Consider the following 25,057-nt stretch of genomic DNA (forward strand, 5'->3'; position numbering starts at 1 on the left):
GTCGTCGTGCGGGCCCACCAACGACACAGCGGCAGTCGGAGCCCATCGTGAACACGTCCTGCGCAGGAGGACCCAGGGCCGCAGACACGTTACAGCGCAGGGCCGAGAGCCAAGACCCCGCTACTTCCCGCCCCCCGGGGTTCGATGGCCCGGCCACCTCGCGCGGGGGTCCCCGCACCAGGACCCCTGCGCTCGGAACGCCCCTCCCCGTCCCCCGCCCGGGGCCGCGCCCCCTCCCCGGCCCCGCCCCACGCAGGCGCGCGCAGGCCCCGCACCTCCCTCTCTGCTCCCGGGGCCCCGGCGGGGGCGGAGCGACCCTCGGAAGGGGCGTGGCCTCCGGCCCCCACGCACGCACGCGCTCTCAGGCCTTACGGCTACGTGTCGGGCCACGTGACGCCCAGCCCGAAAGTCCCCCGTGAAGCAACAGGACGATAAAAAAATTTGTTTGGGTGGGGGCGGCGGGGAGGGTGGTGGAGAGGCTTTTAAAGAACTATAGTAACGGGGGTGAGGATAGGGCTGTGCGGCGGCGAGCGCAGCCCTGGCGCGCAGTAGCTCGTCCCGCTGGGAATCCCTCTCCCGTAACACTACAGCCAGACCGCGCCCGCCACATGAGCCGGCCCGGCGGCGGGGAGCGAGAGGCGGCGCCCCCCGCGCCCCCGCCCCAGTGGAAAGCACAGCCACCCAGCCCCCTCCCTCGTCTTTCGGCCCAGCACCGGCCCCTCCCTCCGCTCTCGCTCGCCCGGGGCGGCGACCCCGGCCCGGCGCCCAGGCCGGGCTCCTCGTGCGCCGCCTCCGTCACGCCGTGCGCCGCCGACCCTTCAGGCCGCCCACCCCGCCGGAGGGAGACGGCGCGGCGGCGACGGCGGCGGCGCCTGGGCCGGGGGTCTGCGGGGGGCGGCGGCGGCGGCGGCGGGAGGGGGAGGAGCGCGCCGGCCGGGCCCAGCTAACGGCCGCCCTGCTTGGCCCCGCCTGCCGCCCGCCCCCCGCCCCCGGCCCTCCCCGCGTCGCCGCCCCTCCCCCCGCGCCGCCGCCGCCGCCGCCGCCGTTGGCAGCGCCGCCTGAACTGAGGCGAACTCCGCCGCCAAGTGAGTGAGGAGGAGGAGGAGGCGGCGAGGAGGAGGAGGAAGAGGAGGAGCGGAGTCAGAGCGCGGCGGCAGCGGCAGAGGCGGCCGCGGCGGAGACCAGCCCAGAGAGACCCCGAGCCCGCGGCAGAGGCGGCGGCTGAACGGGCGCGACCAGCCGAGCGAGAGGCGGCGGCCCGGCTCCTCTTCGTCCGGCGCCGAGCGGCCCGCGCCCGCACTCGGCCCGCGGAGACCCGCCTCCCGCCCGCCGGCCTCGTGAGCGACGCGCCGAGCCGGCGGCCGAGGAGCGGCGGCGGGTCGGGAGCGCGTCGGGCCGCGGGCGGAAAGTGCCTGCGGGGGCGGGGAGAGCGCGGTGAGCGCGCGGTCCGGCCGCCCCGGCGCCCGGCGCGGGAGCGGAGCGGAGCGGGACGCCGAGTCCGGAGCGGCCGGCTGCCGGGGCTCCCCGCCCCTCCCTCCTCTCCGGCGGCGGCGGCGGCGGCGGGCGGAGTGAGCTGAGGAGCCTGGAATATGGTCGGGGAAATGGAAACGAAGGAGAAGCCGAAGCCCACCCCAGATTACCTGATGCAGCTGATGAACGACAAGAAGCTCATGAGCAGCCTGCCCAACTTCTGCGGGATCTTCAACCACCTCGAGCGGCTGCTGGACGAAGGTGAGTCGCCTCGCCGGCCCCTCGCGGCCCGCGCCGGGGCGGCGGCCCCTCTTCCCGGGACCCGACGCCCGCCGGAGTATGGGGAGGGCGGGAAGGTGGCCGGTGGGGACCGTGCGCCTGGGGACGGCGAGGCCCGGGCGGGGCGCGAGGAGGCGGCGCCGAGCTGGGCTCGCGGGGTGCGGCGGGCGGGCCCCGCCGGCGGGACGCCCCGCCGGACGCGGGGCCCCGGCTCCGGGACCCCTCACTGCCGGCGCCCAAGCGGGTGCGCTGGGGGAGGCTGCAGGGCCCCCGGCTCCCGGCCCGGCCTCTAGCACCGCGACGGCCCCGAGCTGCGCGGGCCTCCCGGGGAGCAGCCCGGCCTCGCCCGCCCCGCGCCCCGGGGGCGCCTGAAGGACACCGGCCTCGGGGTCGCTCCCTGAGGGGGCCCTCCCAGAGGTCGCCGGCGGCTCCCGGAGTGGGAAGTCCAGTGTGGCTTGTGGGTTTTTTTGAAGTTTGTGTAGCTTGGAGTACTCGAGGGGAGTAGTGTGGGGCTGGTTAATTTAAAGGAATTTCAGAGCATACCGAAAGTACTGCTGATGCAGCCGAAGGCGAGGACAAAATGACAGCGGAAAGCACTTTTTATCCTTTTGTTTGGGGAAGCGAGAAGTGTTCGGGAGTTGAACTTCACTTTTGGGGGTGGGGGTGTGAACGCGAAATACCGCGAGGACACATGTAAACGTAATCCCGCGTCCGAAAGAACTTCGGCGGAGAGCCTTCTCCCGAGGGCGCCGCCGCCTCGGCTGCTAGGACGGGAAGCCAAGACGTTTGAAAGGGCCAAGATAAAAACGAGTAGAAATTCGCAGCAAAGCTTTGTTGGCGGAGAGCTGTGGCGAGCGAAGAATGACGAGAAGATTAATTTTGGCCAACTCTGGGATTACTTTAACAAGGTCTTAAGCAGTGACCGGGACGATTCGCGTCTGGTGGCTGTGCATTTCTGGGGACGCCTAGGAAAAAACATGACCAACAAAAATGTTTATTTTGAAAATCAAGTAGCGAGGAGTTTCTTCTGCTTAGAAGCATCACCGGAGGACTGCTTAAAGAAAACGGAAAACTGTCCTTTATAGCGATGAGCAGGGGATTTTAGATTTTTTCGTAAGAATTTTGAGAGAGTTTTTACAATAGAGCTGGGGGAAAGGAATCTGCAGGTTAGAGTTGGAATGTCAGGAAAGAACAAAAGACCGGAAATGTCTCCGTGTTAAAAGGTGGTTCAAGAAGAATCCCAGAAGCTTTTGTTGTCAAGAAAGTCATAGAAACAACTTTAAAAGTACAAAACTGTTAGCTATTACTGCGTACTTGTTTTTTTGCCTACATATGTTAGAACATACAGCAGTAGCCCATATTGAAATGGACTTTTTCCGTAGTTGAAACAGCAAATCTGCTAACACGAAATTGTTCCGGAGAAAATCTGAGCTGTCCCTTTAAGGGGTTCTGCTTTTCCTATTTGTGTTGGCATTTGAAAGATTGTGGAGGCAGAAAACTTTCTGGAATGTCAAAAAAAAAAAAAAAAATTGCTGGAACTCTTAAATTGAGTATTTCCAAATGTCGGCGCTAAGGGGCGCCAGTTATTTTTTTTAAACATGAGAAATGTTTGGAGCAAAATATGTAACATACTCAATTACCTGACCTATATTAAATTTAGTTGAAACTTAAATCATAGGTCATTTGTCGTTTTGTGTCCATATACGTATTTGAAAACTTTGAAAACACTTCCTTTCAAATTATTGGAACAATTTTATTACATTGCAGAAGTAATACGCTATATTTTCTTCTTGGCATATTTTGGTGCAGTTAAAGTTTTGGTAGTATTAGCAAAAATTTTTGTTTTTTCTTTAAGCACAGTTGTACAGAAGGAATCCTTTATAACCATTAAAATGAAAACAGGTTTTGACAATATTAGGGTTAAAGTTAAATTGCATTCTTTGAATTAAAATGTTGAATTCAAACAGCGTAGGAGATTATTAAAAAGTTTGGAAATATTTTCTCATTTGCACTATTTGAAGTAAATAATTTGAGTTTCTCTGATTAGTTCTGAAAGGGTTCTCATTTGTACTTTTATGTTGGTCTGAAATCTCTCAATGATAATTTGGAGTTGGTTCTGTTAAAAAGTTTCTAACCTTTGATTTGGTAATTTTTAATCTTCTGAATTTAGAATTCCAGTTATGTCATTATTTCTAACAAAGGTTTGTTCGTTTCTCTTCGCCTGGAAATAGTAACCATTTGAGTTTTAAATGTTGGAGACCACTGGTTGAGGATGATATATTCTAAATAACATCTATTTTTTCCCTTTCATTATGGTTTACTCCATCTCTTGTCTCAGTTCTGTCTTGAGTTTTAGCCTTTTCAACTCCCCAGCGTAAAGATTGCTTCTGTATAATAGCTAGGATGTTTAAAAAGGGGCAGCATAATGACTAGGAAGTTTGATTGTTTTTTATCAGACCAGTACAAACACACAGGAAAAGGGGTTATTCCTTAGTGTGGAATAAGCTGCTTCCTGTAATTGTTAGCCTTATTATAAACGTATTTTGACTTAAGAAGAATATTGGTTTCTGAAGTGCATCACGTTTTATCCATGCTGGGTGACTTAATTCTGAAATTTGGCAAGTTGTGCTTTACCTCTTTGTGGCCTGTCATTGTCCCAAATAAATTAATCATGACTTCTGTTTGTGGTTAGGAATTCTAATTTCCTTTGTCCATATGATTGGCTGAAAAATTGTTTTTAAATTTAGTTAAAACTGTAAATTTTACTTTAGTGATTAGTTTAATCGAGTTAAGATACTGTACTTGGATACAGTAGATGCGTCTTCTGATAATTAGAAGTTTTGAATGAGTAGCAATTTTGAAATATTTTTCAAAAGTAAGCTTTTGAAAAATTTCCTTGTCAGTTTGAGAGTTTTTATTTGGCTGGTTACCCATTTGGGATTTCTGTGCTCTGGATTTTTTTGGTTGATTAAAACTTGAATGCTTTAGACTGAACATTTTAATTTTATGCCAAGTTAACCTTTAGCCTATATTTTAACTATGGACTGTGAACAATCTTTCTTTGTTTTCTGTTTTTTTGTGGGGTGGGGGAGGGGTTGTCAGCTTTTCTCCCAAGTAGCGTCAACCTGGTTGATTTTTTAGGTTGTGAATGCATTCTAGGTTGGGCCAGTCATATGAATGATATAAATTCAGTTTATAATTCCGATACTTAATCCTTCGTTGACAATAGAGACGATTACAGATAAAACCAAGGTTTAAAAGTGTTAAACTGCTCTGCCTTTAAAGAGGAGTTTTCCACTGAACCCTGGGACCATCCATCCATGGGAAAGAATAGCTATTACTAGGGTTTTTTTTTTTTGGAAACCTTTCTTTGTCGTGAAAATGAAACTTAAGCAGGAACACAGGAACAGTATTTGAATGCAAATTGTTTAAATAAAGTATTGCAGTTTAGAATTGAGATGGTGTAAAAGTAAAAATAAAATCAGTTTGACTTAAAAATCCCAAATAGGGGGAAATGGAGATCTAGGGATATTAAAATTAGATTCTGATTTTTCAGTCTTAGATACGAAAATTAACGAATATATAGTGTGGTTTATGAGGAAGGCTAGCCTAAATCTTTTTATTGTGAATAACTGAAAAATCAGTGTGTGGCTCAGAAAAAGTGAGCAAACGTGTTAGATTAGAGTCTGCATTACTGATTTGAAAAATTCACTTTTTCATGGTCTTTTTTGGAGTGAGGGAGGATGTAAGTTTTCTTTTTGACCTCAATTTATTTTCTCTCCCTGTTCCCTCTCCCTTGAAAATGAGGGCAAAAAGTATTTTAAATTAAAATTTGCTTTACTAGTGAACATTTTTCCATGTTAATTTCCATTTGTTATGCATTCCTTATTGAATGTATCATTCTCAGTTTTCTTGCACTTCAATTTTCTTTCTTTTCTTTTTTTTCTTTAGAAATGTTGATCAGTCTAAAAATTATATGGTTATTTCTTGGTATTGAGAGGAATTTTGCTGTATAAGTTTACTATAGTTTTGGGTCCCCCCCCCCCGAAGAAGCCTTGTTGACAGTAACCAATATCTGTGACAAACAGATTTTATTTAAGTTGAAGTAATTAATCTGTTGTTTAGGAGCAAAAGGTTGTGTTTTTGTACACACAGTGCTTTGACTTATTAGTGATAAGAAGGAAGCCAGTATTTGTAATCAGTTCTTTACATTTTCCTTTTTGCTCCTCACCCAGGAGGTGTCAGCAGCTATAGTAAGGTAATAATGGAAATGAGAATTTGTATCACGGGTCATTTATTCAACATTTATTCTGAATTTTCGAAACTCTACTCCTGTGGGCCGGCTGTGTATTCAAAACGCATGTACATACTATGATGTAGGTGACTTCTCTTTCTTAACTTTATCTAGTTTACATGCTTTGTAGTAAATCTGTACTACCAAGGATATAACGTAATTGATTTAATGGAAATAGGTCTCTGCTAATCACATTTGCTACTGTGCTTGGTATGAGCACCTTTTCTTAAATGGCTTTGAGAAAATCAAGTGAAAACAAGTTAATTTTGCCTTTTCAGTGCTTTGTACGTATCTTATTTCTGTGATTATCCCCCTAGTAGTCACAGTCCTGAAGCTGATTGAAGTGCATCAGTTTTCCATAAGAACAAATGGCTTTTGGTTTACTTCTTAAGAGAAATAGATTCCTGCAACAAAAGACATGAAGTGGATCCCTCCTTGCCTTTCCTGAGCATGATTCAGATGCTCGTTTTTTGAGGCCAGTGTAAGGTTTTTAATTTGTTTTTTGACTCTTTTGGTATTAAGAGAATTACACCAGTGTGATTATAAGGGCAGCTTTTTATAATCTGACTGGAACTACGTTTAAATTTACTTGAGAATTCAGTGCTGTTAATACACTGTTTGATTTATAGTGGTGCAGTTATAAGTAAGACTTGCTTTATTCAGTTGGAGATGTTGGAAGTGCTATGCCATTGTTAGGATTTATTTTTTGATTAAGGAGCCTACTGAGCGATTTTCTGTTACTTATATGTCAGCTGTTGTGAAGATATGCAAGGATCTATTTTAGGGTCAAGGGAAGGGGATAGTGCATGGGCCCATGCCAAGAAGTCATAATTAGAATTAGGTACCAATTTTTTATTTACATGATTGACAGGACTTAGTCATTTTCTCCAGCCCCTCCTTTTTTGACATTAAGACAGTTCAGTGTGAATTTTAAGTGCAATAATGTATTTTTTTTCTTAATGAGAACTTTTAGGAAATGCTTATATCCCTTTTATTTGAATTAGCATTTCAGTTTTAGGACTCAAAATAGCTAGATTGTTTGATGTCCAAGTAAGATTTTTACAGCTTTATTTTCATTTAACAGAAAGCAAAAATAGCATTAAACTTTTCATAGTGAGTACAGTTTGTTTTGTTAGTGTGGTTGTGTTACGAAATTTGACTATAAATATAGCCCCGGCCTGTGTTAGGTACTACTCTTTATGTAGTTACCATCATACTTAACATTGTAATATTATTATCTCTTTTTGTGTCTGTCTTCCCTGTTAGAATTAGTTCATTGAAGGTGGCCACCTTATAGCCTGGCACATGTATGATCTCAGATGTTTGTTGAATTAATAAATAGGTTCACACTTTAAATCCTTTTCTCATTTCTAATTTCTCTAAAACGTGGGATTAAGCAGATACTTTTGGCAATTAGAAAAAAGGTACGTGTATTTTTTTCTTAAAGGTGGTATTTTTTAGAAATCTTACAATATTTTTTGCAGTACTTGCCCTCAAGGAGCCTAATCTTAATTTTACTTGACTACCATCGATATGACTGAGAATTAGAAAGATAAAATTGCTTTACTTACGCAGTAGTTTCTAGCCAGTCCTTATACAAAGTATATCAGTCCATAAGTATATCAGTGCTCGTCTCAGCTCTTGAAAGTTTTGGCATTTATGGAATTATATAGGTGAACCTTCCCCTAGTCAATTACCTATAAAAGTCAACATTCAATGGATACGTAGTTCTTGTACTCTGCAAAAAGCACAATAAATATGAAAGATTCCTTGTCCCTTAAGTGCTGCTTTGATGTGCTCAGGATAAATAAGGACTGTTTGAATTGTTTTCATTTAGAGGAAAGCTGAGTATAAACATAGGTGGCTGTTACAGTAATTTAACACAAATAGCAATTTTTAAACACAGGTGTTTCTTAAAGCTAATTTGAAACTGTGCCGTTACTTAGAAGACTGAGAAATTGACATTTCCAGTTAACTGAAATTTAACGCTCTTAAAAGTTTACTTTTTTGTTTTAGCCTTAACAGCCTTAACAGTGTTTTAAAATAAATCTGTCAAGAGTTTTTAACAAATATATAGCTTGTCGAAGTTAAGTGATTTATCCAGAATTCTTGTAATTAACGAGGCAGTGACTGTATTTAATGTATTCAACATTTCCTCAGTTTTCTAAAGCAGAAACTCTTAGTTTGAAAACCCAGCAATCCTATCAAGTCTAATAAAATAAACAAAATTGTGTTTATGTTCATAATGTTGCTTTATGTATTGATTCTAACCTACATATTTTATTAAACTAAATATTGAGACTGGTGAATCAGTTTACTGTAACATTTCTATCACATTACCTGTAAAACAGAATTTGTCAATTTGGATGCTTTTCAAGGGTGTTGAAGTCTCAGAAAAACATCAAAATGCCATTAAACCCATGAAGTGGTCCTATGCTGTATGGCCATGGTAATAAGGAAAGAGTGTGTGTGATCACATGTGTGCAAGCATGCATGTGTATAAAGGGAGCCATGCAGTGAATGTGAGCTGGCCTTGAAATCCTTGGGGGTTGGGTGCTAGGGATGGTGAAGTTCAGAGCAAGGAAGGTTTTCAAAGTAACATCTGCCTGGCCTCAGGATTGAAATGATTATATATCAACGGTGGAAAATGGAGTGGGTCTTAAATAAAACCCTGGCTTTTGGCTTTTGTGAAGGATGAGTTGTAAAGATTGGGCATGATCACCTGGTCAGTTGCAGATTATTGGAGGAACCCGTGGCTTTTAAGCTCATTTAATAGTTTAAAATATATAGGAGAAATTAAAAATGTATAACATACATATATTTATTACATTAAAGAGAAAGGAAAGCACTGGTAAAAAGCAAACTTTTAGGCAGATTTTATTTGGAACCTTGTTTTCGTTACTTCAGTGTCATCCTATTTTACAGGGTCTCAAAATTCTTTTACAGAGAGTGTTTGAAGAGGTGTGTATGTGAAAAGAACTAGAAGAAATACAAAACATTTCTTCTTAGATGCAGTTGAGTATAAGGCATATTAAAGTAATACCAGAAGTTCATGGACTTTCAGAGCTACCCAGGGACCTGAGAGTTTGGGGGATGAGGTCTTCATTTTATAGGTGCAGAGACCGAGGTATGGAGAGGTTGTGACTTGTCCAGATCACAAAGCAAGGTGATCTGTTTGGTAAATGTGCCACTCCCTGAGCGGTACTAGAGAAGAAAAACGCAGCCAAGTACTAGAAAACTGCTGCTGTTGCCTCAGGTTGTGAACATGAAGGGGGAAAAAAAGCAAATGGGGGTTTTGCTAATTCTGTGATATGTTGGAGTTGAACAAAATGCTGGTCAAATTTTTGGAGCTAATATAAATATATATATACACACACATTTTTTACTGGTAAATCTTTATGATAGTTAAAGGGCTAAAAATAAGAAAGTAAAGGCGTTTTAAGAGACTTTCAACTCATTCACTTAAACTTCTTAGTAACCAAAAGATAGAGCTTTAGCTCTTTAAATAACATGGTACAAATAAATCTAGTGAATATTTAGTATTGTTGGTGTTCTTTTTATTACTATTTTTAATAACTACTCAAGAGGAAAAATCATTTCTGACTGGAAGGTTTTATTTAGAGGTTTAATATTGCTAGGTGATTGGAGTCAGGAATGTATACACTTGTATCAGTTTTAGATTAGCATAGGGTGGTTAAAAGCATAGGTAGGCAACTAAATAAAGCCAGCCAAGAGGTGGATGATGATGAATTGAATGGAAATAGTGCTGCACTGGGTAGCTCCTACATCCCATTCCCGATGCCCACATCTGGAGCATCCACTGTTTCTTTCAAGTATGTGCAAAAGAATTAAGTATAAACCACAGTTAACTTGTTTGCTGGGTTACAGTAATTGTATCATTCTGATAGAATTGATTAGAAGAAATAAAAAATTTCAAACCAAGGCCAAATATAAATTACTCTGAAATTAACTGCCCCTAATTCTTTATTAGTGTTGCTGCTGTCACCACTGTTGCAGTGATGCTTCCATTGTTATGACGTATTCAAGTGTTGACTCTGTGTGTGTGCATGTGTACACAAGTGAGCCAGCATAAAGATGAAAATTAATTCCACTTTCTGTCCATATGCTAATGAGACTGTGTTGCAAAGTAGTAACAGTTCATTGACAAATAGGCATGGGATTTAATCATGACTTGCAGTTAACTGATTAGTGGTCTTGGACATATAGGTAAACTTTCTGAACCTCAGCTTCTTCATCTGTAAATTGAGTTATCAACTGCCCTGCCAAACTTTAAATCAAAATACTCAGAGGCTGGAGAATATTATATGCAAAAGAGCTTCGTAGACTCTAAGGCTGCATCATCTAACTTCTGTCAACATTTTAAGGTTGTTTTTGATAGGATGGACAAGCAGATAAGCAAAGCAGTTTGTAGAGTATGAGAGAAGAAGAGAAAAACGGAGAAAGGTAATTTATCCACATGTGCATCACCTAATTTTTGTGTGCAGGAGAATCATTCACTAGTAACATTCTGAAAGTTCAGAAGAAGTCACTTTGAGCTGAAGTGTCTAGTAAGGTTGTTTTGAGAAGTGGAACCTGGGTTGGTATTCATAGGTGAATGGTATTATTAATCGGTATTTAATGAGGTGAATGAGGGGGTGAAGGATGTTCCAGCAGAAGAGAAAAGTGCAGTGGTGTCAGAACAGTAGTGATGGGAGATTGAAAGACTTTCACAAAGTGTGTTTAGATGAAGTTACTTGGAATGGCAAATGCATATAGAGAACTAGTGAGAATTAGAAGAGCAGAGCCAGAAGACTAATTCAGGGCTATATTGTGATGGACCTTGAATGCCAGGTGAATAGTTCAGCTTGTTTGGTAAGGAACCATCGATGGCTTGGGTTATATCAGGTTGCCATAATGAAATCTTTGGGGGTAAACTAAGAAGGGTGTATAGAATATATGGATTTAAGGAAGTAGAATTTGGATATAATGTGGAGAGTTAAGAGTTTAGGGAATTTTAAGAAATTGTTATATTTTCTCGAAATATTTAACAAAAATATATTTTGATCTTTCTGCATTTTAGATTTAAACTCTAGAGTTTAAAAAAAAAATGGTGTTTATCTAAAAATAAACATGCATACAAATTATTTTTTCTTTACCCATAAGGCCCTAGGTATCTCTTTAAAAACTAGCAGTATTCTACATAGTGACTTCACACTGAACAAAATGGATTAATCCTACAACTAATATAATAACCAGTCCACATTCAGATCTCTGTAGTTGTCCCCCAGATATTCTTTGTGACCGAACTGGCTTGTGCAAATCAGAATCTGACTCAGGACCATTCATTGAATCTGGTTGTTAGGACTTGAAGTCTTTTAAATCTAGAACCATCCCTTTTTTTTTTTATGACATTAATGTAACTTTCTTGTCACTGGGCTTGTTCCTTTATGTCATCTGTATCTATTACTTTGGCAGTTAGATCTAAAGAATTGGACAGGTTCCAGTATAATGTCATAGGGGATACTGTGTATTTAATGTTGCATTGCTCTGGGGGCACAGTTCTGGTTCTACTGTTAGTGAACCTAAAATTGATAATCTGGGTTAGAGTGGAGATAGACTGATCCTTCCACTGTAAAGTTAGGTGTTCTTTAAAAGGTAAAGCTTTCTTTCATCAGCAGGGAATACGACTATTATAAAATAAGTTCCTAATGGAAAAGTCAGATCGGTGATTATTCTTATTAATTATTGGTTGGTTGTCAAAGTAAAGTGTTGGTTTCCTAGCTGGCTCAAATGGTGACTAATGAATTTTTTCTGTGTTTCATGATAATCATTATGGGCTCATGGATCTTCATAGACTCACTGCAATTAATATTCTTTTTGATATTCAGGTTTTCACAATTTTGGCCTGTGATAATCTAACTGGCTCTTGTGTCTTTTGAAATCTTCCTTGCTTTTTGGGACAGTTTGATGCCCCAAGCTCACCTGCCCCACAGCTAGAATTAACCCTTTCTCCAAGGTCCTTTTTAATGGAAATGGTATTAGAGATGTGAATTTAGGCATTAAACATGTTGATTGCTGTCAGGGTGAGGTTACTTCCAGGCCATTGGCCATTTTCTGAGCTAGACAGTATCGTTTTTAAATTAATGAATTCATGTTTGTATTTTCAATTCTATTTTAACATTATATTTACTTTTATAATGATATCTTTCTTTTTCTGCCAACACCAAAATACCATGGTTTCTGACAATGACAGAATTACTTATTTACTTTATCCTACAATGTAGAGAACATACTTTCAAAATAATATTACTAATAATAGTAAAACTACTGAACATGTTTAAATGTTTTTTATACATTTTAGACACGTTACAGATGATAGGTAGAACCAGTAACCTCTTGTTCTTCTGATTGTGATTTTCTTCCTTCTTTCTTTGGCTTTATTCTATCTATAGGGTTTTTCTTTTTCCTACCAAATCTTGTTTTTGACCTTTTGATGATGTCATTTATTAGCTAAGTTCTTTTGTTGTTATACTGACTGTTTCTATTAGCTTTTACCCCATGTCTAGCAGAAATTAGAGGAGAATATATTTTATAATCAGGGGTTAGTGAGTATGTATATTTATGGAGGTAAGATCCAGAGAGATAGTTAACTTAAAAGGAGAAGGTTGTGCTGTTCAGGCTAGTGATTTGTATCTTAAGCCTGAAGGGCAGGAAGAGAAGAGAACATAGCAGGCAAAGTGTTTTAATTTAGTAAATTCTTCTGAATAATATCAGTAAAAGAATAAGGATAGCTCTTTAGGCTTTAAAGTTCCTGTGAGTTAGAGAAAACCCCTAGGTAGAACTTAAGTATTAAAATTCTATTTCTAAGTAGTTGCAAAATCTCTACTGTAAAGTTTTTGTCCTTAAGAACTTTTGGTAGTAAGGAAGTTATGTTCCAGCAGATGGAGATACTAGTACACAAAAGACAGTGTTTAGTGACTAAAATGTGTTGAGAAATAACCCTCTTGCCAGAATAGGAAATTTTTCTCCTTTAAATTGTAAGAGAAGAGTTGCTGAGGAATGTAACAAATATTGGTTATTGACTTTAATATTTGGGGTGGTATGTAAATCAGTTGTGGTATTTCTTTAAAGAATTTGTCTTTTTAAGAGACCGTGTGTTAGCTATAGAAAATATATAAAATATGACTGGTGTAGGACATTGGATTGATTACAGCAATTTTCTGAAATACAGTTTTTACCTTTACAGCTTCGTTGTTTGAAGAGTTTTTGTTTGTTTTGGAAGGGGACTAAGTCTGTTTAAAGGTATTCTGTTTGTATACTATCTTTGCAATTCTAAAATCTTTAACCAGGTAATTGATTCCTGTTTATTAATCTAAGTAAGAAAAAAAAAGTGTGCCATAGTTTACCATTGCATGATAAAGTTCTTTTGGAGATTATAGTTTTACTATAGTAATAAAAAATTATCAGCAGTAAAAAGGTAATCTTATCTCAGTTTATTATAGTTTATAGCATTCCTTGTCAGGTTTTTTTTTTTTTTTTTTTTGGTTAGGTAAATATTATATAATTTTGCTTTAAAAATGCCTTGCAATTGTTAAATAAATATTGCTTATTCAAGTTCCTTCTTATGAACTTTCTGATTTGTGGAAGTATGTGTTTCATTAATAATTAATGCATTTAAATTATATTTTTCTAGTTGCTATACTGAGGTATTTTTAAATTGCCAAGTCAATCGTAAAATACCATTTTTCCTTCCATCACTTGAAGTTGAAGTCAGACATGAGAGAAGAATAGATAATTATCTTTGTTTATATGTAGAGGACCAGGGAAGAAGAGATCTACTGTGGTACCTTTGTAGAACTGTTAATAACTTGCATTTTCCCCAGACTGTTCTTTCTCTCCATTTTGTTATTCTTGAAATGTAGAGAATTGAAGATGCAGACTTTTTTTTTTTTTGGCCACGCTACATGGCTTGCAGGATCTTAGTTCCCTGACCAGGGATCGAACCCGGCAGTGAAAGCGCCTGGTCCTAACCACTGGGCGGCCGGGGATTCCCTGAAGATGCAAACATTCTAAATTTACCTTTCACAACAGGGTGGTTTGTGGTCTCTGAATCCTGGGAAACGTGGTGGTGTGAGGGCAGAGAGTTATCATAGCATACTGTCTTTGAATCTTAATGTGAATTTTTATTTTTCAGGGGAAGATTTTGTGCATACATTTTTCAGACAGTTTCTTATAGTCATTTGAGAGTTTATGAGAATCTTAAATATCTTCCTCCTAGTAATCATTAAAAATGTATTGTTATAAGGAATTAGACACATGTATTCTTATCATAACAAATAATCTTCATCTCATGGAAAAAAACCTAAAATGTATCAATGAAAAAATGAAAATCACCCATAAATCAGTGATAGTGACTCTTAACATTTTTGGTGAATTTCCTTCCATTCTTTTATTCCCCCCCCCCATTTATGGATATGACAACATTGGGATCCTATTTTAGTAGTATCACTCAGTGTGTTTTTTTAAAAATAAATTACATCATGAGCATTTTCCCCTGCCATTTTATATCCTTTAACAATATAATTTTTATGGTAACATAGTCCGTCTTATAGAGGTCTGTTAAATTTATTAACTCTTCTCTATTGGACATATCATTTTGCTTTCAGGAAGTTGTGTGGTGATAATATCAGTGGTTTCAGAAGTTTATTACTTACTGTTTAAAAAGCCTTAAGTTACTGAGTGTTGTAACTGGGCCCTGTGAATACCTATTTCTGTAATGTGGTAATTGGAAATCAGCATTTGATGCTGCATTCCAGTAAAGTGATTGCTCTTATGTGACATGCAATTTTTGAGTAATATCAGAGTTGCATATTTCACATATTAGCTTTTAATGACAACATATTTATTTGAAATTTTTTATTCTATTTGCAAATATTTGAATGCATACTATGTGTGGGATGTTAGGAGGAATACAACAGGGCTTCAGATTCATTCCATACCTTCAAGTTGTCTGAGTAGGGTAGATAGCATGAAATAAAAGTAATATAAACTAGAGGGGACTAAAGACTTGCTAAAGAGGTCACTTTAGGGTAGGGAGATTATGGAATGTTGCAGGAAAAGAGGTAAAAAACTTCACCTGGCTCTTGAAAGATAAGATTGAAGTGGTGAAAAGGTAAGGGAGTAGTGCTGTAGACAAAGGGAACGCTATCCTTGAATGTGAGAACATTTTGTAGGAGAAAGAAAGTAATTCTCTACTGTAGAAAAGCTTAAATGCCTGGATTTTAGATTCTGTCCTTTTGATAATGGGAGACCCATTTAAGGTTTTTCCTTTTATATCTTTCTCTTAGTTGATTTTTTCATTTATCTGCCTCCATATTTATGTTTAGTGTATATTAATGTGATGGATTGCTATGCTTGCTACAGATTTTCAGATTTTCGTGACTTATTTACCCCCCCCCCCCCCCCCCAGTATTTTGCCACTTCAGTACTTCTTCTAATCTACACATACCTACTTTGGCTGGCTTTCTGTTCTGTTTTACTCGTACATTTGGATTTACTTAGCCCTTTATTACGATGCCTTTTGTTTTATTTTTTTTCTGTATTGTCTGTTGGTGATTGTGTTGGGTTTAGGTGCATGGGGGAAGAGGTACATCTGGATTAGTGAGTGTGATTTCTGGAATGGTGAGTCTAAGCTGTGTACTAAAGGTGAGTTGCTGGCATATCTTGGTCTGTATGTGTGGTCTGGGTCTTTGTCTTATGCTTGCCTTTCATCATCCTCTCCATTTGCTTTTGCTCTAATGGCTTGAAAGACTGTGCTCTTAGGTTGGAGGGGAGAGATTGAAGATCTGCTAATTTAACTGTGGTTTGAGGGAGGCTTTAGGGAAGTGTTTTTGAAACTCATTCCATGTGATACTGGCTTCTTGAAGTGGTCTGAGAACAGAAGCGTTCTGTAGTCAAAGAAGTGCTGCGTATTCTTTTGTGTTGATACGTTAAATATCCAGGACCTGCAGTCAAGAATTTTCTGAAATTGCTTGGTAAAGGAATTCCTTTTTTTCTTTCCTTCTTGGAACTAGTGGTGTGAGGATATATTATGGGACATATTAGAGAGATGATTATAAAGACCTGTGGATCTAGAGAGAGGAAGGTTTAAATAATAATTGGGAATCTTAATTTTGAATGAGAATGCTGGTTCAAGTCAGTTCAAAGTACCCTTTGAAAAGATAGTTAAATTTCTTTTAGTTTGGGACTATTTCAAATTCCATCTTGAAGGAAGCAAGAAAAGTGTCCTTTCTGGCTTTATATTTAAGCAATTGACGCAAAGGGTTTCAATAGTGAACTTTATTTCAATTAGTGTATGTTATTTAAATAAAAATGTAGATGTGCTATTTTAAAAAGTATAATTCTCTAAGTAAAAACAGAATCTTCACAATTTAAACGTTAGAGTGAAACATGCTTTGAAATAGATAAGCACATAGAAATATGTTGATGTTCTAATATATGCCTGGTTTAAGTGTAAAATTTTTAAATTTGGGAACTGATGAATTGTAAGGCGAAGAGGAATTGTTAAATTTTGAAAAGAAAAATATTTGTCTTTGTTAGAGTGTTTAATAAACATTGAGATGCAGTGATGTAGTTTTGTGAGGTCTGTAAATCACTAACCAGTTGAGTGTTTTCTGTGAACTTCTGTTTTAATCTATGCACATAAGATGTTAGCTCTCTTTGTTGTTACAGCAGTTATGCAGTCTTAATCATAAAATGAAATTTTGATGACGTTTATAATTTGCAGCAGCCTTTCAAAAGGGGGGGAGTACAAGGGTTGGATGGTAGAGTAGCATTTCACCTGGAAGGCCCAAAGGATTTTTATTAAAAATTTTGTCCTTGTTCAAAGAAAAACTCTGTAATTCAGATTTTAAAGCTGGAATGGATCTTAGAGATCACAGTTCCATCCTTTAATTGAATAGTATGTAAATGAAGTTCATTTACATGAAGTTTCATTTTCATGAAGTTTTACAGATTAGAAACTGCTGCTTTCAGAAATGGTAGCTCATTTGGCTCTTGTGACAGAAGTATATCTGTAAGTTATATTATTGGCCAGAGGGTACCTTTGGGCCTGATCCCCTCTTTGGAGAATTATGTCATGACTGATAATTTGCATAGTGTGACTACCTTCTGATATGAGTGGTCTTAATTATTTTAAATTTTATTTCATTGCTTGAAATATCTACCTAGGGTATTTTAACTTTTCCTCTAAATAAGAATAAAATTAAGCATTTAATTCACACAGTGATATTGTCATTAAACTGATGTTTCAGGTCAAAGACAGAGAAGGTTCTCCTAGGTTCTTGGTAGTCTCCATTAGCATTTTCCTGCAGGCTGAATCTAGGTCTAGGAACAACTTAGTGTGTATTTGGATAAGAACTTTGACTGCCCATGTTCTATACAAATATTTTAAAGTCACTTGTTAGAGTAAACTATTCCTCTCCTCCTCCCCCCCACCAGCCTTTCCTTATATATCTAGGTCATGTGTCCTAGAACAATGTGATAAAAGTCCAAGATGAAGATAAGGGAAAGTGAGAAAGCCACTTGGTATCTTTTGAATACTCAGTTCAGATTCTCTGTTGTTGCTAGACTAATATTTAGACATGTTTATGTTTTGTACAGGTTTTAGTTTCATAGGCCAGATAGAGTAGACTGATCTAAAATTTGAAGGATGATTAATTTAGGAGAGGTGTCTTTAAAAAACACTATGTTCTTTTTTAAGTCTTGAATAAAAGAAAATATGAAAAGGGGAAGAGAGTAGAGGGATGGATAAATGGATCAGTTAGAGAAGGACGGTAATGAGGGAAGGTGAGAGTAAGATCTGAGTTAGAAAAATCCTAGGTTTGTTTTTAGGTTATAGGAAAATGTACAATTGACCCTTGAACAACACGGGTTTGAATTCCAGGGGTCCACTTATACGTGGACATTTTTCTTTTCTTTTTTTTTTAAAAATAAATTTAGGGCTTCCCTGGTGGCGCAGTGGTTGAGAGTCCGCCTGCCGATGCAGGGGACGTAGGTTCGTGCCCCGGCCCCGGTCCGGGAAGATCCCACATGCCGTGGAGCGGCTGGGCCCGTGAGCCATGGCCGCTGGGCCTGCGCGTCCGGATCCGCAACGGGAGAGGCCACAACAGTGAGAGGCCCACGTACCGCAAAAAAAAAAAATGTAAAAATAAATTTATTTTTTGGCTGCGTTGGGTCTTCGTTGCTGCGCGCGGGCTTTCTCTAGTTGCAGCGAGCGGGGGCTGCTCTTGGTTTCGGTGCGCGGGATTCTCATTGTGGTGGCTTCTTGTCTTGTTGCGGGGCATGGGCTCTAGGCACGAGGGCTTCTTCAGTAGTTGTGGCTCGCGGGCTTTAGAGTTCAGGCTCAGTAGTTGGTGGTGCATGGGCTTAGTTGTTCCTGCGGCATGTGGGATCTTCCCAGACCCAGTGCTTGAACCTGTGTCCCCTGCATTGGCAGGCGGATTCTTAACCACTGTGCCACCAGGGAAGTCCCATACGTGGACATTTTTCAACAGTAATAAAACATGGACTACAAGGTCCATGTTTGGCTGGATCCATGGTTGCAGAGGAACTGTGGATGCGGAGGGTCGACATAAGTTATACCTGGATTATCTACCTCTTTGTTCAAGGGTCAATTTTGTTTATTTTACATGTGGTAAGGGATGTGAGAAGTGGAAGTCTTTCATTTTGTAAGTCAAGAATCTCCTTGATTGTTAACATTATTTATTGAATAACAAATATTTATTGGGTTGGCCAAATGGCCAAAAAGTTTGAACTTTTTGGCCAACCCATATATGCTGACAGTATAAAAGTGAATGAGAAAAATGGTATAAACATGAACCAGAAAGGTATATATCTTAGATTTTTAAATGCTACCTAAAAAGAGAAATACTTTGTTATGTACACATACATATATACTTATATAACAGCTGAAATGAAAGTTTCATGAAATAATAATTTGTATTACCTCTGATGTAATATAGTATTTTTCTGTTCTATTCCATTTAAAAAATACTGGTTGTGACTAATACTATAGATTGAATGGATTGTGACCTGTGTGGTTTTAGGAAAACTGATGTTGACTCCTGCTATAATTTAGTTTTCAATAAAATTAAAAAAAAAAATCCAGCACTTTGCTGGGTGATGGAGTTACAAAGATGAATAAGGCATAGTCCAGTTTTTAAGGAGACATACAATGGAGTGGATAGAAATGAAATAAAAAACGCAGTACGGTGCTTATATTGCTGTGACAGAGGCATGCACAGGTTAAGATGGGAAGGGATCACATCATTTGCTAGCAGGAAAATGAAAATTTATTCCAGGTTCACATTGTATGATCTGATAATTCATCTTAATGTGAAATTTAAGTTCTCTTTTTTCCCCTGTAAATTCTAAAATGAATACAGTGAAGTTTACTTGAAAATAAGAGATATCTGAATTTTTGGTCTACAGACCAAGTTTGTAAAAGTAAATGTTAACTTTATAGATAATCTTTAAAAAAATCTAAATCTCACAAGTGAGTAGTATTGTCCTAAATACGACATGGTGACTAGCTTTAATGCCATTATTTGGGAAATATTTTTATTTCTTTTCTGACTTTTTTTCCTTTGAAGTTTATATTGTGACTTACTAAGACAGTAAAGTTAGATAGAAGTGTTATATAAACACATATATCTTTTAAAATTATCTTTGACCATTGGCTGTTTGCCCAGATAGTAAAAGTTAAGGTACAGTACAAACTGTGAACTTTTGAATGATAGGACAAAGGTGGATACTTAATTATCCAACACTGAAACATTATGTCTCTGTATTGGAATTTGGAAATATTCTGTATATTGACTTTTGTGGTTAACTGATTTGCTTGCAGTAACACTGAATGTGAAAATTAGGAAATTGGTTGCATTTTATCCTAAAAAAACTTAAAGCATGGCATTTCTATAGAATCTAATTTCATTTCTGTGGGTTACACAATTGTTACAGGTTTTTCCTGTGAGTGATAGGCTACTGCATCAGGTTGAGGAAGCTAATATCTGAGTGGATGTGGTGGTTGCCTTAGAATGATTTTGCTGTTAGCAGTGAAAAATGTTTTCCTTATAGTTCTTGTTCAGCAGGCCATGGAGTAAAGCACATTTTTATAATAAAGGTGATGAATTTAATCGCAAACTGGCAGCCAAATGGAAATTGCAGACCTTGATACTGGGAGAAAATTGCCAGTAAAGCAACTCTTGAGAGAACAAGCTTTAAATTTACCCACCCATTTCGACATTGAGGAGAACTTGGGGATCACAGGATATTTTGCTTGGTCTGTTTAGTTCAGATGAATAACACCTGAGTGTTCTATTTAAGAGTTAGAGATAGTTGGTTTAAAATTGCTTCTGCTTTGTACATAAAGCCTTTAACACATACATTTTTGTATTTTATTAAAATTCTAAAATACTGCTGCCTTTTTGTATTTCAGCACATTGGTATGCCTAATGAATTGAAATCCATTTACCACACTTAACGTTCATCTGCTATGTAATTCATGTTTCTGCCACTTATATGATGGACTACAATCTTAAAGGATGCAGAATAATCTGGGTTTATAAGCAACATTGAATTGATAGGATATCTGTCATATAAACTATCAGTTTTTGCTGTTTTATATTTAAACAGTTTATATTATAAAATTTAAACAGAATAGTAGAATTTCTATTATGGGAAATCTGGACTTTGTCACTTTTTACTCTAAGTAACTAATGCTTGTTGTTGTTTATGAATAACTTAACCCTTGATCCAACATGCGGCATTTAGGGTGTTTAACCCTGAATCTTGGTTATATTGCTGCATGTATTTTGAGGTGTACTTTCCCCCCATGATATACGTATTTGTTAACAGATAGGTGTCCAAGTTTAGAGAATTATTTGTGACTATTGGAAAGTGAGGCCTTTCGGAGGATGGTAAATGTTTAGAATGTAAAAAGACCAATGAAGGAGATAAAAATATTTCTTAGTATACTTACTGAAACTGCTGGGTTCCAAAGGGAAATAAGGATTTCTTCTAGGAGGTTATCAGATTTTGTTTGGATATACAACCCTGATCTGATAGATTTTATTTTCTGGGCAGTATGGTACATTTTTAGAGTAGAGCTGTGACAAGTGTGTGTTCTCTTTAAGTATAGGATTATAGAAGTGTTTAGTTTTAAAATATGGGAATTTAAATTTGATGGTTGAGAAAGCAAGAATAGAAGGAAGAAAAAAGGCTTACAAATTAATTCTCTGTTTTTAGGAAACAGTTTATTGAGGTTGTGCACGTGAGAGTGAAGGTAAGAAATTAAGAAATAGGAGTATTAGTTTTTCTTATTAAAACAAGTACCAGCAATTGTATCTTTGCCATTGAAAGTGGTTTCATTTAAATTACTTTTAAGTGCCAGATTGTAATAACATCCATATGAGAAGTAAGCTTCTATGTAATGTTGGAGATAAATTAGAACGTTTAGCCATCTCTGAAATTTGCAGAGTTTAAAGTAAATCAACTTCTTTATTCTTTTGTCAGTGATACGTGCTTGGTCATTTGGTTTATTTGGCTTAAGTAAGCTGTGGCAAGTTTAGAATTCAGAGATAGACCCTAAAGATAATATTCTTTATGCTCGACCTTTGTGAGGGAAGTGAAGTATAATCATTTTAACTGAGGCTCCTGGTCCAGTAAATTAGTACGTTGAAAGCTTTATTTTCAGTTTCAGAAAAAACTAAAATTTCACGCACTTAACATACAAGATGAAGTTAGAATAAGGCATATGGAATCTATATAAATTGTATACATACATAATATGTATGTTAATAGATTTCAACAATATTTAATATATTTTATATGATATGCTTAGTATTTGTATATGCACACATACAATGTATATAACTTATATATAACTTTAATGATATGTAAGTATTGTGCGTGTATGTGTTTGCATGCATGTGTATATATGTGTACACATCTGTATACATATAGTACTTCATTAAAACTGTACTGCTTTTCTTTAGTAGGCTGAGTATAATTAGTTGTTTATAGGCTGATACTGAATTCAGTTTCCATAGATATTGGTGGTGGTTTACTTTTTAAAAAGGTTTTTTTTGTTTGTTTTAGTGATATGCTTCCATTCACATCCAAATTTATTATTGTGATAAAGGTGGCCACGATTTAGTTCAAGATTGTTTATGTCGGAGTCCGAAACACCTGATGCACCTAAGATTCTGAGTTCTGAAAGGGTTTTAGAATTACGTGTTTGAAAAGTCACATCACTGAATTAGCTCAAAATTACAGGATTGTCAGTGGAGTGAAGTAAGGGGAGTGTTCACAGTAATATTGCAGTTTCAAGGTGACAGTGTAAGATGTGATCCTTTTGTTTTGTTTGTTTTTGTTTAGATAACTATTTTAAGGTATTAAGTTGTAGTTACGTAAAGGTATATTACAAGCCAGAATGTCTTCTCAACTTTCCTTCCCCCAAATGACTCATTTGAGGTTAAAATAATCTTAAAACTCCTGAAAAGTGGTTAAACCAAAACAGGTCAGATCCTGGAGCAAACACTTTAAAGAAGGTGTTGTGGGAAAGGTGCCAGAGAACATTTGCTCCAAGTATTTAAGAGTCATTTTTAATAAGCTGAGTGTACTGAGGGGTTTCTATTTGAGTAGTTTGTAAGGTTTTCTGGATTATATGTTTGAATATTTGAGGAAGAGCTTAGTAAAAATGAGTTGGAAAAATTAAGCTGTATCTTTATTACTTTCTGCCTCCTTTTGTCATTTATAGTGAATTTGTAAGGAGTCAATTGCAAACAGTATTTGGTAGGTGCCTTTTCTGAGTATCTTTTATGTCTATAGATTCTGCAAAAAGACTGATTATAGATTTTATGTAAGAGATATTCATCCGATCAGCAAATATCTTTCAGACCCACCTGTCAGTATACATAATTTTACAGAGTATATAATTTTACATCACAGTCATCGTTAGTGATGATGATATGGACATAACTAATGTATCAGGCGCACACTCGCTCTCTCCATTATCTTGTTTAATCTTTCTATCAATCCCGTGAGCTGGAAATAACTCCATTTTATAGATGAAGAAATGGAGGCTGACTGAGACACTATAATGGGTTTTTTTCCAAAGACTGCACTTTCAACAGTTTATTCTTTATCACAGATTATTATTTACAGTTTTTCAGTCACCTGTAAATTTCTTAAAAAGTAAAATTGTACCTAACTTGAGAACTGATAGTTTATGTTAGTTCTGGACAAAGACCTGGAGAGGTAAAGTTTTTCTTTAAAGTTGTCTTCCGTTATATGCACAGTACATTAAATTAGCTACTGTAACCACCACTCTAAGGAAGGTGGTGGTGTGTTGACTGTGTAAATAGCTTGCTTGACTTGGAAGGGTCATTCTTTTCATAAGAGAAAAGATAGCACAGCATGTTCAGAATGTAGGAAGTATATTAAGTTTAATTCAAAACTTGTTCCATTTAATATTGACCTTCTGAAAGTGGGTTCACTTTTTCTTAAGTCTTGATACTCTGATGTCTTTCTGAAGGTTCCTGCTAATGCCCCCAGCCACCTATGAATTGGCCTGGCGTTGAACACTTTTATGGCCTTTTCCACTTAGCTGCTTTAAAAAAAGTATACTGAGGGGTTCTAATGTACATCTTATCCTTTTCTTGCCTATGAAATTATCTGACTAAAGCTGGCAGATCTTGCTATACTTAGTCTTCCTAGGGGTTTGGTTTCAAACTACTATTAGGGAGGGCCTCTAATGACTGGATTTCACTCATTTTTCAGTGTGATAAGGTTAGTACAGTGTTGTTTGAAATAAGGTTGTTTTTTAGATTTTGGTGTTTAAATCAGTAATTTTCTACTTGTCTTTATCAAGGCAGGCTTTGGTGAAGACAGAACTTTGTTCTTAGAAATTCTGTTTGTTACGAACTTTCCACTGGGAAAAATACATAACCGTTTTCAAGGAACAAATACCCAGTTTGAATGGTAACCTGAATGTCTTCAAACCTTAGCATGGCTGCTCTAAAATATTTGAGAAGTTTTTGAGTAAATGAAGAAATACCTTGAGCAAGAAAAACAGAACCACTTGCCTGGATAATCATAGACATTACTAAAAATAGACAGGATTAGAAGTCAGAAAACTAAGGTCTGGAAAAAAAATCCTTGAGTGGGACAGAAGAATATATTTTAAGCTTTTTTTCCCCATGTATCGGATCTATCAACATAATTATGTATCATAAGAGTGATAAATATATGTCTATGTTTTTCCATTTTTATTCTCCTTTTCTTCATCATAATTAAAGTGAGGGTTTATGTATCTAGAATCCAATTTTTCCCTAGCTTGGTCTTTTCCCACTATAGAACCAAATGAAACCATAGAGCTCTGGCTTACTCTTTAAAAATTGCTTTGTCTAGGGCTTCCCTGGTGGCGCAGTGGTTAAGAGTCCGCCTGCCGATGCAGGGGACACGGGTTCGTGCCCCTGTCCGGGAAGATCCCACATGCCGCGCGGCTGGGCCCGTGAGCCATGGCCGCTGAGCCTGCGCGTCCGGAGCCTGTGCTCCGCAACGGGAGAGGCCACAACAGTGAGAGGCTCGCGTACTGCAAAAAATAAAATTGCTTTGTTTAGTGTTCAGGCCCAGGTATTTATATCCCAGGACGCTCAGTCTCATCTGTCAATCACTTCTAGCACTCTGATCTATTTACATAGAAACCACTTCTTACTGCTAGAAGAATTATGATGGCAAGAACCATGTAGCTTACCAGTGTGTCCCTAGCACAGTGCCTGATACTGTAGAAAGATGGGTTGTTTTCAGTCAATAATAAGAGCTTTTTGAGCATCTGTTATGTGCCAGACACTACAGATATTTGTTAAGTGAAGTAATTTTTTCTGTATAACTCAGAAGCTTATTAGGTCTTGAGTTATCTTAGATGTGCTTGTAAATGAGAGTAGTCATAGA

The 25,057-nt window shown here is 38.8% G+C and overlaps 1 protein-coding gene across 7 annotated transcripts in view; it reads left to right on the plus strand.

Annotated features, from left to right (window-relative positions):
* The first annotated feature begins 1,400 nt into the window (after positions 1-1,400).
* Positions 1,401-25,057, plus strand: part of QKI (QKI, KH domain containing RNA binding) — a 143,262-nt gene continuing 119,605 nt past the window's right edge. For 2 of the 7 annotated variants that reach the window (XR_004038701.3, XM_060283832.2), the window contains exon 1: positions 1,426-1,731. Coding sequence is in view for 6 of the 7 variants with exons in the window: in XM_060283832.2 (XP_060139815.1) it covers positions 1,590-1,731 (142 nt within the window). In the remaining variant the exon portion in view is untranslated. Of the gene's footprint in view, positions 1,732-25,057 lie in introns of all 7 variants that reach the window. The other 5 variants (XM_030852971.3, XM_030852972.3, XM_030852973.3 and 2 more) reach the window with 5 other exon arrangements.

This window comes from Globicephala melas, chromosome 14 (assembly GCF_963455315.2).
Source record: "Globicephala melas chromosome 14, mGloMel1.2, whole genome shotgun sequence".
Lineage (NCBI taxonomy): Eukaryota > Metazoa > Chordata > Mammalia > Artiodactyla > Delphinidae > Globicephala > Globicephala melas.